Source organism: Hippoglossus stenolepis, chromosome 23 (assembly GCF_022539355.2).
Source record: "Hippoglossus stenolepis isolate QCI-W04-F060 chromosome 23, HSTE1.2, whole genome shotgun sequence".
NCBI classification, from domain to species: Eukaryota; Metazoa; Chordata; class Actinopteri; order Pleuronectiformes; family Pleuronectidae; genus Hippoglossus; species Hippoglossus stenolepis.
Window position 1 is genome coordinate 6584504 of NC_061505.1, and position 14591 is coordinate 6599094.

Genomic DNA, 14591 nt, shown 5'->3' on the forward strand with positions numbered 1-14591 from the left:
CGGCCAATAAGGAGGGACTCTCATGTCACACACACGTAGAGACGCGTTGAAATACGAGTGTATTAAATGTATTAATCACATCAGTTAAAACAGTTGAACACGTTTACATGACAAACACCTGTCGTGGTGTGAATTTAATTTAAAAATAAAAGTGGTGGAGATGCCGGGGATTGAACCCGGGACCTCATACATGCGAAGCATGCGCTCTACCACTGAGCTACATCCCCATTGGTTCATACTGAGGACAAATGTCACTAGTTGATTATGTTGTCACTGTAGTTTTTTGTTGTTGTGCTGTTATACACTTTCTAAATACAATTTATGGTGTTTAGAGTAAACATTGCCCTCAAAAAAAGGTAAATTCATATTTTCAGCAGATCCATAATGTCTGTCTGTTATTTTCGTTCATTAACAGTGCTCTACATTTTACCGCAACATTTATTTATAAACTATGAAATCACCAGTTGCATTGCAGAGTGTGGTTTTACATATACTACACTATATGATAAACTTATATATAGTGTGATGCCTCATCATAGATTTTAAAAAGTATAGTCGATCAAATCCACCTCAACTTTCTTTCGACTTTGAAGTATTCTTCATGTGAAAATGCATCTGTGATAAAATAACAGTAAATATATAATATAAAAAATAATAGATTTGTGCTTTTACCTTTGTTACTTCAAATACATCTAGCGTATAATACTAAAGAATGTAAGATGTGTACTAGTTACCTTAACTACAGTAAATCTCACTAGAATATCATTAAACAGCTCGGCCATAACCACAATTGTTTACCTGTAAGTTGATGCCACTTTCAGTTCATAGTGACATTTGTTGTTGGAATTATTTAATTGTACATTTATTATATGCATAAACATATAATGATACAGTCAGCTGTAGAGTCAATATATGATTCCTGGAACCATTTACTTTTTCCAATTTCTTATTAAAGAAATAAATAAAAAATAATAATCAATTATCAATAAAGTTGCCTATCAATGTTCTGTCACATAAGCAATTGATCGTGTCAATATCATTTTAAGTAAAAGAAAAACATGTTGAAGTCTGTATGTATTCTTCTGTTTTTATTCTCAAAAAACATTTTTAAACAATTGAAAATATGTTACACTCCAAAATTTACCACATATAGATGGTTGACAAAATAATAGAAAATCTGATTTCTTAACTGAATCAGTGTGACATAATAAAACATAACATTCTTAAACAAACAGTGTACGTCTGCATTTATACCAGCTTCATTCACCAGTCAGCTTTGTATTGTGCTACAGCAGGAAGTAATAATACCAGGGCTTTATTGTAATTAAAAAAATACTCATAGTGGATGTTTTACAGAGTGATTCCAGTATTTATTATCATTATTTCTAGAAAACCACACAAGGATCAGCATTTCTACTACATCCAAAATTGCTTACCCAGTTAAAGAGAAATAGGCTACTTCAATTGGTAACACGCAAATGAATTAGGTTTGTTCAAATTAAAAATGAATAAGCTATATTAACTCAGTTGAACTGTAATTGGAAAAAAACTTGATTCATTTGTGGGGTACAAACTGAAATATCCTTTAAGCTGGTAAATGATTTTCTTTGGTCAGTGCACCTTCTTCTTCTGAGCTCACAGAGAAGTCACCTCCCTCTCCATCCCCTTCTCTTCAGACCAGATCGCACTTCCAGAAAACTGCTTCAGGTCGATCAGCAATCCAGACCCTCCTCTTTCCTCTCCTCTACTTGCCACTTCCTCCCTTTTCCCCTCCATCTCCACATTTGCCTCTGGCTGATCCGTCAGTCTGGTTTGCTCCCCTGCCTTCAAACCCTCTGAGCTCGAGGAATCATGTGAGGTGTTATCTCCTTTTCCCTGCTCCTCATTATCCTCCTCCTCCTCCTGGCTGCTCCCCTCGCTGTAACTCCCCTGGCTACCCCCCTCCTCCACCTGTCCCTCCTCATCTCTGACCTCCTGCATTTCCTCCCCTTCCTCATATGAATCACTGCCAGGACACAGTCGGGCTCTGACACGTGTCCCCAGAGCTATTCCTGCGACCCTCGTCTGGTCCCTGATCCCTCCTTCCTTAAGCACCATGCGCTGGATGGTGTATTCTCCATCATTCTCCTGGTTCATCTTTTTGTAGAAGAAGAACAGTAATAAAAGCAGGGCTACTAGGAAGAAAGAAAGGATCATGATATTCACAGTGGATTGTCGGTAATCATCCGCCATGCCTGTAATGAAGACAGAAAAAAAGGTTGACTGAGTTAATGTGTCACATATTCAGTGCTTGGATTTCATCAATTCAAAGATTTGTTGTTTTTGTGAGACTGTCTCCTAAAGAAATAGACACTTTGCAAACTGATCTCATTTGCTTTTTTGCTTATTGTTGAAAGAGTCATTTGTATTTTCACAACTGCACTATTAACGGTTTAGCAGGAGCCATCTCATTGGAATGCTTACCATCTAATGTTTTGTAGAGCATATTTCAATCAATCAAATTATATTTGTATAGCCCATATTCACAAATTCAAATTTGCCTCGTAGGGCTTAACAAAGTGCGACATTCTTTGTCCTAAACCCTCGACTTGAGTGAGGAAAAACTTCCCAAAAAAACGTAGAAACCTCAGAGAGAGTTGCAAGTGAAGGACTGACAGAAGTACAACAGATGCCTGGTGTTGAGCACATTAACAAAATAACAATATGTACAAAAACATTTCCTAAACTGTAGAACAACTCTTCTAAAACAATAGACTTTTGGACTTGAAAAGAGGTTTTATGAGTTATTGCTCATATTTGGTTGCCACACTGTTGTCGGCTGTCTTAAAACAATGCTGCATGTAAAAGCAGGATAAGACTATCCCACAAAAATCGAGATCTTTATATATGTTTCTGCTGTATATAAGTTTTGTGAAACCTAGTTTCTCCTGTGACAAACTAAAATCAGGTTGACACACATATTATGCAGAGAGTGTGAACCAAAATCCTGTGAGTTTTAACAAACTCTTAATCCCGGAATACTAAATCAGACTGGAATCAGAAATGTACTGTACCTCTTTAGAAAGTTCCCTGTTAAGTAGAAAAATCCCACTGGCTTGGTGTTCCAGTTCAAGGCTGGTTTTTGCCGTTAACTCTGACAAATTTACATTCAGGATCTAGAAAAAAAGTAAAGTTAATGAAAACACATTGCAAATAATGCTTCAATACTACACAAATCATGTTGGAGAAAAATATTAATATACATACGTTTTCTGGAGATATAACAAAATGTCTGTGTCGCCTTTATCTCTGCATGCATGCGTTGCAATGACAGGAAACTAGCAGAGCGCTCGCACCATCGCTGGTTTCCTGTCAAAATTATAATTAAGCATCAGTGTTGAAGAACACTTTTTTTTTACTAAGATCATACATTAAGTGCTGCAAAATCAAGTTTTAAAATACTAATAGGAAATGAAGTAAGTGCACTGAACACACGATTAGAGCTGAAAGGTATGAGGGCAACTGACCATAGTGGTAAATTAATGCCTGCAACATTGTAATTATAAAACCATTTCACATGTACGGTATGTTAAGTAATGGTTCAAGTGTTTGAAATGTGAAAGGTGTAATATTAAGATTATGCATTTGGAGTTTTAATTGTAGAGAAGTATTTAGAGTATTTGAAGTATTTAGACAAAAATGTGCTAAACAATTGTTAAGAAATATTAAAAAAAAGGAAGTAAATTGTGAACAACTCACCGAAGTCAAGAGCAGCAGATAAAGTTTGTGCAGCCAAACAAGAAGACGAGTCAGGAACTGAGTGGTGATCAAGTAATTTTGAAGTGTGACAGAGCGTGCGTGTGTTTGTGTGTGTGTGTGTGTGTGTGTGTGTGCATGAGATGTGGTGAGCTGTCTGAAACTCTCTGTGGACGGTGGAAGGTGGAGGCTGAAGGCAGCAATGACAGATTGAAGACAAAAATCAAGCAGGGCGTGGTGGAAAGTACCATTCAGAACTATTTTGACTGTTCATGGAAAGAGGAAGACGTAGAGATATGAATTTATTCTACTACAAAGTCGACTTATGTCACTTTTACTCTGCAGCACAGGTGCAGGTTATTACACAACATATTCTGAGTACATATAGGCATTTTGACTTGAATTCACCTATGAGCAATGAACAGAATACAGTGGTTTCTCGTGACAGATTCTAATCATGCACTGTCATTTCCGTGAACAGGTTGCAATAACAGCTCATTATAGGGGTGAAGAACAGAAGGGGTCTATAAATTTTTTTTCAAATTAACATCACTTCAAGAATTAAAGCCTGAATCAGATGACAATGTGATTTAGGCTGGGTTTATCACGGTTTGCAAAGATGTGAGCCAATCAGAAGAATGCACGAGTTCAAAAGCTGCACGCTGACTGTGAAACATGTCAGCCACATCCTGTTTCATGCTTCAGTGGCCTAGCAGAGACGACTAACTGTATGACAGTGTATTTCACCCTGAGTTACACAAAAGACCCCGCACAAAACACCCACGACTGTGTGTCGTGCAGAGCATGAGACATTATTGATTTACAGTCGGAGAGCAACTGTGCTGTGAAGTTTCAAAGAAATGTTTTGGCGGCATCCATAGTTTGTATCATCTCAGTGTGTTGTAAGCTCTTTATCAACAATCCAGATATTAACACGCTGTAATAAAACTACAAACAAGAGCAACATGAAACTGATAAGAGCTTTACATGTTTTGTCTATCTCAGTAAACTCAGCTTCATACCTTATGTCTCTGTCTGTAGTTTGAGAGATAACGTGACATTTCCAGGGTTACTCCCCACTTGGCTATTATACATTTTCTTCAATTATGGGGAAGTGTAAGTAAATCTTGGTGTCCGATATTCCTTCATATCTGTTGTACTTAAAATCGGTTTTAAATTTCATTCATTATGGATTTGAAAGAGATCTCTCTTAAGGTAAAGCATTCACAAGGTAAAAAAGTTGTGAGGTCACAGTGATCTTAAGCTTTGTCCTCTGACCATCCAAAATGTAATCAGTTCAAACTTGAATCTAACAAGTATAACGTAAGAACCAAAATTTGAATAAATTCCTTCAAGGAGTTCTTGAGATGTCGCGACAGATGGAGGGATAACCCGAGAAAACCCTGGTGTCATCGGCACGGAGGCTTACAAAGCAAAACCCTGAGAAATCCCATAATCAAGGTTGCTTCAGTACTTGATGAATGCAGTGTGTGCATACAGTAAGGCCATTAAAGCAGCAGCCACCTTACACTCAATAAACAGTGAACACTATTAAAACATATCATGATCTGAAATTCACCACAAATCAATGAACACGAGCAAAACATTTCTTGGCGTAAAGAAAAAAGCCACTCCATTTATACAAAGGAGGAATGAATATTTATTGAGCTTTCACAATGTAGTCTCATTTTAAATGCTACCGCTTTCACAATTAGTGTTAGGAGGTCAGTGCATTGAGATATATAAATCACAAGTAAAGGAATGAAAGGAAAAGCGTGATGTGAAAAGTACCATTGTTGCATTATGAGTATACTATGCTATAAGTGCCTTTAAATGTACCGGCAAAAAGTAAAACAAAAAAACAAAAACAAAAATAATCAGTTTCAACACCATTACAAATGCAAAATGTAGAAAATGTGTCACATTTCGGTGTAACTCCCTCTTTCTTGTGGCTGTAAAACTGATGATTCGAATATATATTTAGTGTGTTACCAGCGAGGCCGCACTGTAACTCGTGTTAAGGTTTGTATTTGAAAAAAAATGCTCAGGAGACTTCACGACTCACAAGTGTCAAGGAAGCTTAAGGGGCGAGTGTTTTTCTGCGTAATATTTTTTTTTTATCTTCATGTGGACAAATATCTCACCTCATGACGTGAACAACACGAGGTACGAATTCACAAGCGGTACCTTTTCATCGACGACACGGAATTACACGACACATAAATATTTAGCTACGCTCTCATCGGCTACCGTTCCAACACATCTCTCCGTCCAGGTCAAGATTTGTTCACCAGAAGATTTTCCTACCGTCAACCTCACACACACAGCGTCCTACAAGTTAAACAAAAGCACAAGTCACAAGATGGGTAACGATTGAGGGTCTGATATGACATCACTGTTTAGCAGCTTTAACTACCTGATTAAATAGCCCTAATGGTTACATTTGTGAGTGCGTCAGAAAGGAAGAAAATCATATTAGAGGTACTTAATTGCTTTGCTATAGAATATGAACCTTCATTAGCTTGAATATAACGCTTGTTGCTAGCGTGTGCATTAATTTGGGGCAATGGTGCCGGTGTAACTGCTTCGAAAAAACCTTCAAAATTATGACATGGAATTCTGCAAAGCTCCAATATATGCACCACCAAATCGCTGCTACCACACTCCCTCATAAAACCAAACATTATCTCACTGTTAAACTTCACGCTACGCAGATGACGCCTTGTTCTCCAACCACAATCTGGAAAACTCACCGAAACAAACTGCAGGGCTGTTTTCACTGCAATAGTTGACTTGAGTCGTAAGCAACTGTGATTCACAGTTAGTTGCTACCGTACACTACATTCTCCCACTTACACAGCTTAAGGTACAGTTGATTCTAGTAAGGCTATGGTCTATGGATTAAGAGGGAATGCCCTCGGAATGTAGTGAATCTCCTGCGTCCTCATACGTCCCCATCCTCAATCCGAGCCAGCTGCCGCTCCAGCAGCTCGATCCTCTGGCTCTGAGCGAGCACGACGGCGCGCAAAGCCTTCATTTCTGCCAACAACTCGTTCAGCACGTCATCCTGAGGAGAGAGAAGAGACGGAACATGTCAGAAAAATGACTCTGAGCACGAAAGACATTAGTTAGGTCAATGGGCCTCATACAAGAATGTGCTTGTTTTCTTATCCAAAATGTCAACTTCCTATGGTGAGTCTGTCAGATTCAACAAACTTGTCTACCTTCATTGAAGTGTGTAAATGATGATAGATTTCATGAAATCTCTTCGTACAAACGGTTCTTCCATGAGGCCTGAAATGTCTCACTATCGACTCACCTCTCTCTTCGGCCTCTCTGCATTTCCATCCGTCTCTCTCACGGCTACTCGTGGCTGTGGCGCCTCTTCTTCCGGCTCCTTGGTGGGCGCTGCTGTGGGAGCTGCTACGTTGCCTGACGACGGCGGGGCACCAGAGTCCTGTGAGGCAAGCTTGGGCTTGCTCCTGAGGGTGTCTCGGTGCTTGGATGGCGGAGCCGAGTAGCCACCGCTCAGGGAGACCAACAGCGGCGGCGCGTCCTGCCCGGCGATCCATTCGTCGGCCAGGAGAGCCGGCTCCGAGCTGGCTGTGTCCGGGTAAAGGTCTCCCTGAAATAGATCTGACTGGGGAGGCAAGATAGAGATGGGGTGGATAAGTAAAGTGTATTTATTGTTAACATGATGTCATCAATTTGTTAATGTCTTACCTTGCGTGGTACAGTCATAGAGATGGGTTCCACTTTTCTTTCATGCAGTTTGTAGAACCTACAAAAAAACCAGGGAATTAGAAACCTTGTTTAGGGACAAGTCTACTGTAATTCTATCTTCTCCCATGAATTTCAATGTGGTAGTCTTTCTTCTAAGACTCTCAGACTTACATATATATATATCTCATGAATTAAATAAAGGCCTCATTCTGGCTTAGCTCATTGTCATTAATGAACCAATCAGACCATTGGAAATTATAATAAAACCACAACACCCTCCACCCCTCCAGGGTCCGTGCCACGTTTAACCATATACACATTAACATGGTTTTTATACGGAAGTCCTGCCACTTGAATCTTTCACTCAGAAATTACATTTGAACCCAAATTTGACCCAAACACTGGGAAGAAACACATACAATTCCCTCAGCCTCATCTGACTAAACAAACTGTACCTACCGTGCGATTTCACACTTGTTGACGTCCACGCCTCTTTTACTGAGAAAGCCCGCCCCTCGCTGCGGCTCCTTGCTGCTGTACAGGCTGAGGAAGTGAACATACGGGGATTCATCCGTCACCTCAAAATACCGGATGGTGCAGTCCCCCTGAAAACATGAAGATAAAACAGAATGAAAACGAGTGCATCAAACTAAACATTACCAGCTGGGTGAATTGGGGTTTGAGGGTATACCTTTCCACACAGGTAGACCATGTTGGTGTCAGGGTCGTAAAAGGGTAGAAGAACTCCATTACTCGTATCCATTTCTTGCACAGCCATTGGCTCGGAGAGATCTTTCTGTAAAACAATAAATATTGATCCGATACTTATTATAAGTGCTTACTAATGTCCATCTAATGCATCCCAACCTTCACTAAACAAAGGGCAGAGTATTTCCCGCAAACAATATGGATATTGGATGCAAGTAGTGTACGTCAGAATTTTCCGATACTGATGTAATACCTTGGGGTGCTAGTGACCTACCGTATCCCACAGTGCCAGCTGTCTCTCACTCATACGACTGAAGCCTGTGGTCAGGATCTTCCCGTCAGAGAGGAACACAGCTCTCATAGGCCTGGTACCGTCATGGACCTTCTCTCTGACCTGGTAGAAGAAGGAGAATGGAGCACAATGGGATTTCTTTAGCGTCAGGATATGTTCACGCATGATGCGGAACTGCGCAACCTCTTTTGTACGCATATGCACACAAATATTCAAATAACCTTGAGGACGGTGTTTCTCCGAGGGTCAATGATGCGCAGGGCCTTGTCTTTGCAGACGGTGCACACAGCGCTGCCGTCCTTATTCCAGCCGACACTGTAGATCAGGTCTGGATGGGCATCGCTCAGCTGGTACACGAGCTCCCCCGTCCCCACGTTCCACACACACATCACGTTATCACAGCCTAGGGAGAGAGAGCTGAAGAGGTGAGGACGCAGACGGAGGACACACAGAGTTTTATAGATCTGGAGTGGGACAGGAGACATTTGAAGCTTGACTGGGGAGATCTGGGAAATGGTTCAGGGTTTACTTTCCCATAAGTCCTTGGGATTCATTATGACGCTAACCTTGGGCTGTTTAACAGCAAAGCATTTTATTAAGGAGTGTTTATGGCCGTGCTCGTCGGCTCTTAAATCTTAGATGTGAATGAACGGGTTTGCTGTGTGACAGGTGTGTGCCTGAATGCAAATACAGGGAAAGAAGGTGATTGGGTCAAGAGCTGATGGCATCTGCTGCAAGGAGATATCAGGTCGAATTTAGCTACGCCAGTCAAATCTCACCTTATTATGCTCATATTCGGGTTCAAGCTGAAACTGAAAAGGTTTACATGCTCTCAAGTTAAGAAAGCACATCACTTTCCTCAGGCTGTCCATTGATGCAGCTCCTCTGTTCAGCCTCTGTCTCAAACACTTAGCTTAGTGGTGGAGAGGAGCTCCCTTTACTGCGGACTTTAGGCTTTTTAACTTTGCATAACCTTTACATACACAAAACAAATAACACAACACACAAGAGGAAAGACCAACTGAAAAAGCCTCATGTGTCTCCTTTAACTCTTGATAAACACAATCTAACACGTGAAAGTTTCCAAACTTTAACTTTGATTTAGACTTTCTCAAAAATACCTAATGCTTATAGCAAGAAAATACTTTGATCCAGAGGCAAGTTTAGGAGCTTAAATATAATTTTATTTTGCTTATTTGAATAAGGGTTGCGTTAAGATGGCGAGTAGTTGCATGGCAAATTCAAGCCGGTATGTTAGGGAGGTTGCTTTCTTCAGTTTTGTTAGATCTCTCCTCTTTGTTTTCTTATGTTGGCCTTGTAAATTGTAAAAGCATCGTTATAGTTCATCAATATACGTCTTTGGTTACTTGTAGTTTAATTGGAAAATGAGGCACTGTAAATGATGTGCACACTCACGAGCATACAATAACAGCAGCTCACAATCTCACACAGGTTTAACCAGAATTGCACCTCCAGTGATTTGATTATATACAAAGATAAACATGGTCTCGTACACTTGCCAAATGAAACTAAATCCAGTGCAGTTGCAGCAGAGTGTACTTATATCTCAGGTTAGTCCGGTCGATCAAGCTGCACTGCATGCTATGAATTCCTGTCAGGACTTCGGATTCCTTGCTTGTATACTGCGGCAGTATTTGAACTGGCTGTCACTGAACGCCAACTCCTTCCAGACAGATTTACATACGTCACATTCCTGGAGATTCACATTGGTATACAACTCAAGAATGACACATAATGATACAAAATGAATAAATACATAATCCAAGTACTTTTTTGAAACCGAAAAGCGAAACCAGAATGTGACGAATGACGCTACCTGCAGTGAGGAGGATGTTGAAAGCGGTTGGGTGCCAAGCCAGGATGCCCACTCTTTTACTGTGGCCCTCCAGGGTCACAATGGCCTCAGTCATTGGACTTGTCAAGCCCCCGTCTGGGATCTGCCACACCTACAGGCAACACAACACAGCAGGCATTTGTTTAGGTACAGCAGCATGCATTCACATAGAATGTCTTTAAATTGGCTCACAGAATTTGTTCTTGGTCACGGAAAGGAAAACTGGTGTTTCAAAAACATTAACACCAGCTAAACAAGGACTTAAGAAATAGGTTTTCTCCTTGCTAAGGGTGTATGATGACATTTTTATTTTTCTGTGTAAACCTCAAAAGTAACTTAGAGGAAAGAAATGCAGTTGTTCACTTTCTTGCTGAGAGTTAATTCAGAAGATAATTAACATTTTATATGTAAAATGTAGATGCACATCTTTTTTTCTTATTAGCGCATGTCAGCAAACATCTCTGTGATATGAGCCTTTTCCTGAAATCAGTCAGACAATCTGTGGTTGTGCCGCAAACCACCAGCACACCGACAAGCCTCGCGACGGTGAGGGTACCTTCACTGTGCAGTCCTCTGAGGCACTCGCAATGATGTTGTCGTCATGAGGCGACCACTGGATGTCCAGCACCGGTGCTGCGTGGCCGCACACTGTCGGGCAGGACTGGTCGACTCTGCCGCTCTGTGGGAGGAACAGAGAGTTAGACTCTGACAGCTCGCTTGAGAAATATTTTACAGTTTAACCTTTGTCTACTATCTGTCTTGGATCTGTAGAATTGCTGCACAGGCATTAGCCATACAAGGAGTGAGAAAACACTTTAGTAGCAGTGCGGAAGACTGAGGCTTTTGAAAGTATTGATCGAGTGTTAGTGCTGGATGTGATGCAGAGATGCTCCGACCTTGCTGATGGGAACAACGAGGAAGGCTCCTCCTCCGCCCGCCTCGATGATAACGGCGATGAATTTGGGGTTGACCGCGCAGAGGGAGGTGTCCCACGTCACGCGGGACACTCTGACGTCGTCGATGCCGTGCTCGGCCTTCCACGCCTGAGCAAAGACATGGCGGAACTTGCTCTGCCTGACCACACCTCGCCGGAAAGACATAACTGTGGACAAGGGAAATAAATGGCAGACATGAATTGGAAAAGTAATAAACAACAACGTGACAAACAAGGAGCAGAAACGCTCTCGTTCCAGCGGCTGAACTGTGAGGATTTACTGCTTTATTTCTCAGTTTCATATAATTGCAACTGTGACAAATATGATCGTCTGGAATTGTTTACTACTCTCTGATGTTTTATTGGCCAAATAAACGATGACTTGACACACTAGTGGAGCAGCTACGAGTTCGGGCTCTCGAGCTTTCATTTTGGGCCTTTTCAGCTTACTTGGCTTCGGGGGCAGGTGGATTGAATTTAAAAAGGAACAGTTGGGCCTTTGAGGAGGTTTATGCTCTTTTAAGTGCCAGTCTCGTTCTTATCTGTGTTTTACCTTGACCTGTTTATTTGTTAGATTTTATGTTGTAAAAATGTCATATATAAACACTTGACAAGCACTTCTCAGTGTCCAACTAGTGTCCAACTAAAATCCTGGTGCATTCCATTGTTCTTCAGTAAATTCCCCCACATCGTTAGGCCAGCCTGCCAGAGAGAAAAGCTGGGTTTGTCCAAACAGCAGGGGGAAAGCTTTCATACCCGGAGTCTGTCCTGAAAAGTACAGTCAGGCTTCAGTGGACAAAAGGGCATGATCCGCCTGAGACCAAAACATGCTATGGCTGTGAGGGGGAAGGGGGGGGGGGGCTGGGCAGCCAGATCTGCTGAGGCAGGGGAGCCAGTAACTCTATATGCCATCTACCTAACGCTTCCCAGTTGTCCAAGCAGATTGTTATGAGCAGGAATGCAGGAAATGGTCCAAATTGTGCTTGTGGGGATAAAACCGATCAAGGGGAAGCAATGACTGAAACACTTGCATAGGTATTCAGGTATTCTGAGTTGACCAATGATGAGATGCCATTGGGGAGCCAGACATTTAACAACATGCTTTATGGCTACACACAATTTAATTTCATTGCTGCACATAATACAAGGATATGTGGATTTGCAGAGACAATACTTAGCAGTAAAGGCAGGAGCAACAAAGGGCTGAACAAAGGTGTATTCACACGTAGTTAATCCATCAGTGAGACGCGGACACAGCGGGGTCATTATTCTCGAGAGGACGATCTTACCTGGCGTTTTTTCGGCAGCCTCTCTTTACTCGGAAATGGATCTCCAAAAGACTCGGGCGTGACAAGAGCAGGCCAATAAAAATAATCCTCCGCCAGCAGCAGTAACTTAATCCTCTCCTGTGTCCAAGCGGTCGACGGCGCAGACCTGAGAGAAATCCGCGAGAAATAAAAGAGCCAATCCGAATTATTAGCCACCGCGTTTAATACTCACTTCCCGTTGGATTGTGCGTAATTACGCATGAACACGGTGCGTTAGCTGCCTGACCTGGTGGAGCATGTCCCGTGCCGATGGTCTCTGCATGAATGGAAGCCGGCTGAGGGCGATGATGATGATGATGATGATGATGATGGAGTGTGTGTGTGTGTGTATAGAGATGCAGACGGTTCTCGCTCTGTCTCCTTTTTACAAGCGACTGTTTTGGAGATTGAGCAGAATCCCAGACACTTCCGGTCCTGGCAGGATGTGACAGAGGCACGCAGGAGTCAAGAGGGTTATCATCCGGTTACGTCCACATCCTCCGTCCGTCTGCCTAAACCGGATGTAACGGAGCTGCTAAACCATTAGCTGGTGTGATTAATAATATACAAACATATTAATTAAAGACACCACACTGCGCATGCGTGGGACAATCTCAATTGTATGCTTGTTTTTGATTAACATGTCGTCTTTTGCATTACAAAAAAACTAAAGTTTGAAAATGTAAGTTCAAATTATGATCTTGATCTTATTTTGAGTGTTTGTTGTTAAATTTCACTTTATTTGCTGTAACTTTTTTCTCACGTGCATGTATTATTATTATAACTAAAAAAAAACATGTTTAAAATAAACTAACTATAAGTGTTTTGGAATTATTGTAAGCTATTTTATTTGGTGCCTGACATATAAGACAGCAAAACGCTCGGCTACATTATTTTGAATAAAATGTGTATTTTTATTTTTCACTTTAATAAATATTTTGATAGTTGAGGTCTTATTTTTTCCAGATGCAGTTTTTATTTATTTCAGATTCAGATTTCACTAAATTAATTTGGACAAAACAAACATTATAAAGGTACTCCTTATCAGCCAGTGTTGTTTAAAAGATATTTTAGCTTTTATTGACATAGTGATTGTGAAATGGGGGAAGACGCACGCGACTGCTGCAGGAGGGCTCAGGTCTTCATATGTTGGAGCGCCCCCTAGCGCTCCGAGTTGTACTTCTTTGCTTTTTAGATTTTTTAGAAGCAAACATTCAATTGATTAATCGAGAACAATCAAACAAACTGTTGATGAATCCATATTGAAATGAAAAACAACAGCCCCTATACAAATATTTGGAACTACCTCTACCTCAACAAACCACTACAGTAAAGTCCTGTTTTTACTTTCATTCCAGGCAGGACTTTTATTTGTAATTAAGTTATTTTACTGTGTGGAATAAGTCCTCCAAAGTAAATTATCTGAATATTAAAAAAATGTCTACACTGTAACTTTGTTTAAAGAAGTGCTGTAAAAAATCTAGATATTATTTTGTCATCATATTTCCGTTGCACAGTCGATTAAAGTAAAATTGCATGAGGATAACTTTTTTTAAAAGTCTGGATTCACGTGGTTGTGGTGTATTCCTCCGTAAATACTTTGTTTTCCGCGATCATATCTTTTATATCATCATTTGTGTATTCTAACCATAGAAGTATTGACTCTCTGGTGAAGTAAGATTCTACAGACTGTTTTGTATTTCTTGTAACTGTGCAACTTTGGCGACATCCAGTGTTGGACACATTACAGACTCACCAGCCACCCCACATCAGCTCAACTACCTACAAGTACCACTGGGTGCAGTGAGTGCAACAGGTGGCTCCGTGGCGCAATGGATAGCGCATTGGACTTCTAGGCTCTGAATGCAGTAATTCAAAGGTTGTGGGTTCGAGTCCCACCGGAGTCGACTTTTTGATCCTGCGTTTGGATCCTTTCATTTTTAACTTCTTAATCCAAGCGACCTTTTGCTTTACTTGTATTAATTTGTAGTTTTAATTAATGAATTAGAAAACACGAGTACAGCAGTAATTTATAAT

The 14591-nt window shown here is 40.9% G+C and overlaps 2 protein-coding genes and 2 non-coding genes across 5 annotated transcripts; 1 reads left to right on the plus strand and 3 right to left on the minus strand.

Annotated features, from left to right (window-relative positions):
* Positions 1 to 155: 155 nt before the first annotated feature.
* trnaa-cgc lies at positions 156 to 227 on the minus strand. The gene has a single exon. It is a non-coding gene; the product is annotated as a tRNA-Ala (tRNA).
* An 846-nt stretch (positions 228 to 1073) lies between these two features.
* si:ch211-119e14.1 lies at positions 1074 to 3900 on the minus strand. Of its 2 annotated transcripts, XM_047338884.1 has the most exons (4): positions 3739 to 3900; positions 3247 to 3348; positions 3054 to 3155; positions 1074 to 2234 (listed from the first exon to the last, which is right to left on the minus strand). In XM_047338884.1, exon 4 carries the CDS (start codon positions 2230 to 2232, stop codon positions 1636 to 1638), a length of 597 nt encoding a protein of 198 aa, XP_047194840.1. In that variant the 5' UTR covers positions 2233 to 2234; positions 3054 to 3155; positions 3247 to 3348; positions 3739 to 3900; the 3' UTR covers positions 1074 to 1635. The 2 variants fall into 2 exon arrangements, with proteins under 2 accessions (XP_047194840.1, XP_035004348.1); XM_035148457.2 differs by lacking the exon at positions 3247 to 3348 and having other exon boundaries at positions 3739 to 3897.
* Positions 3901 to 5375: 1475 nt separating this feature from the next.
* On the minus strand, positions 5376 to 13019 carry coro1b (coronin, actin binding protein, 1B). The gene is made up of 12 exons (XM_035148412.2): positions 12802 to 13019; positions 12537 to 12681; positions 11210 to 11415; positions 10870 to 10992; positions 10296 to 10425; positions 8680 to 8861; positions 8441 to 8560; positions 8150 to 8254; positions 7918 to 8063; positions 7459 to 7516; positions 7055 to 7375; positions 5376 to 6802 (listed from the first exon to the last, which is right to left on the minus strand). Exons 3-12 carry the CDS (start codon positions 11411 to 11413, stop codon positions 6680 to 6682), a joined length of 1512 nt encoding a protein of 503 aa, XP_035004303.1. The 5' UTR covers positions 11414 to 11415; positions 12537 to 12681; positions 12802 to 13019; the 3' UTR covers positions 5376 to 6679.
* Positions 13020 to 14372: 1353 nt separating this feature from the next.
* trnar-ucu lies at positions 14373 to 14461 on the plus strand. Its single transcript is given in 2 exon segments — positions 14373 to 14409; positions 14426 to 14461. It is a non-coding gene; the product is annotated as a tRNA-Arg (tRNA).
* The last annotated feature ends 130 nt before the right edge of the window (positions 14462 to 14591 follow it).

Bases quoted from the DNA above. Each gene is read 5' to 3' on its own strand.
- si:ch211-119e14.1 (XM_047338884.1), bottom strand. From the start codon at position 2,232: ATGGCGGATGATTACCGACAATCCACTGTGAATATCATGATCCTTTCT.
- coro1b (XM_035148412.2), bottom strand. From the start codon at position 11,413: ATGTCTTTCCGGCGAGGTGTGGTCAGGCAGAGCAAGTTCCGCCATGTC. The intron at 8,561-8,679 runs GTTATTTGAATA...TTCTTCTACCAG, and splicing joins GGAGAAACACCGTCCTCAAG to GTCAGAGAGAAGGTCCATGA. The intron at 8,255-8,440 runs GTAGGTCACTAG...ATTGTTTTACAG, and splicing joins AGCTGGCACTGTGGGATACG to AAAGATCTCTCCGAGCCAAT.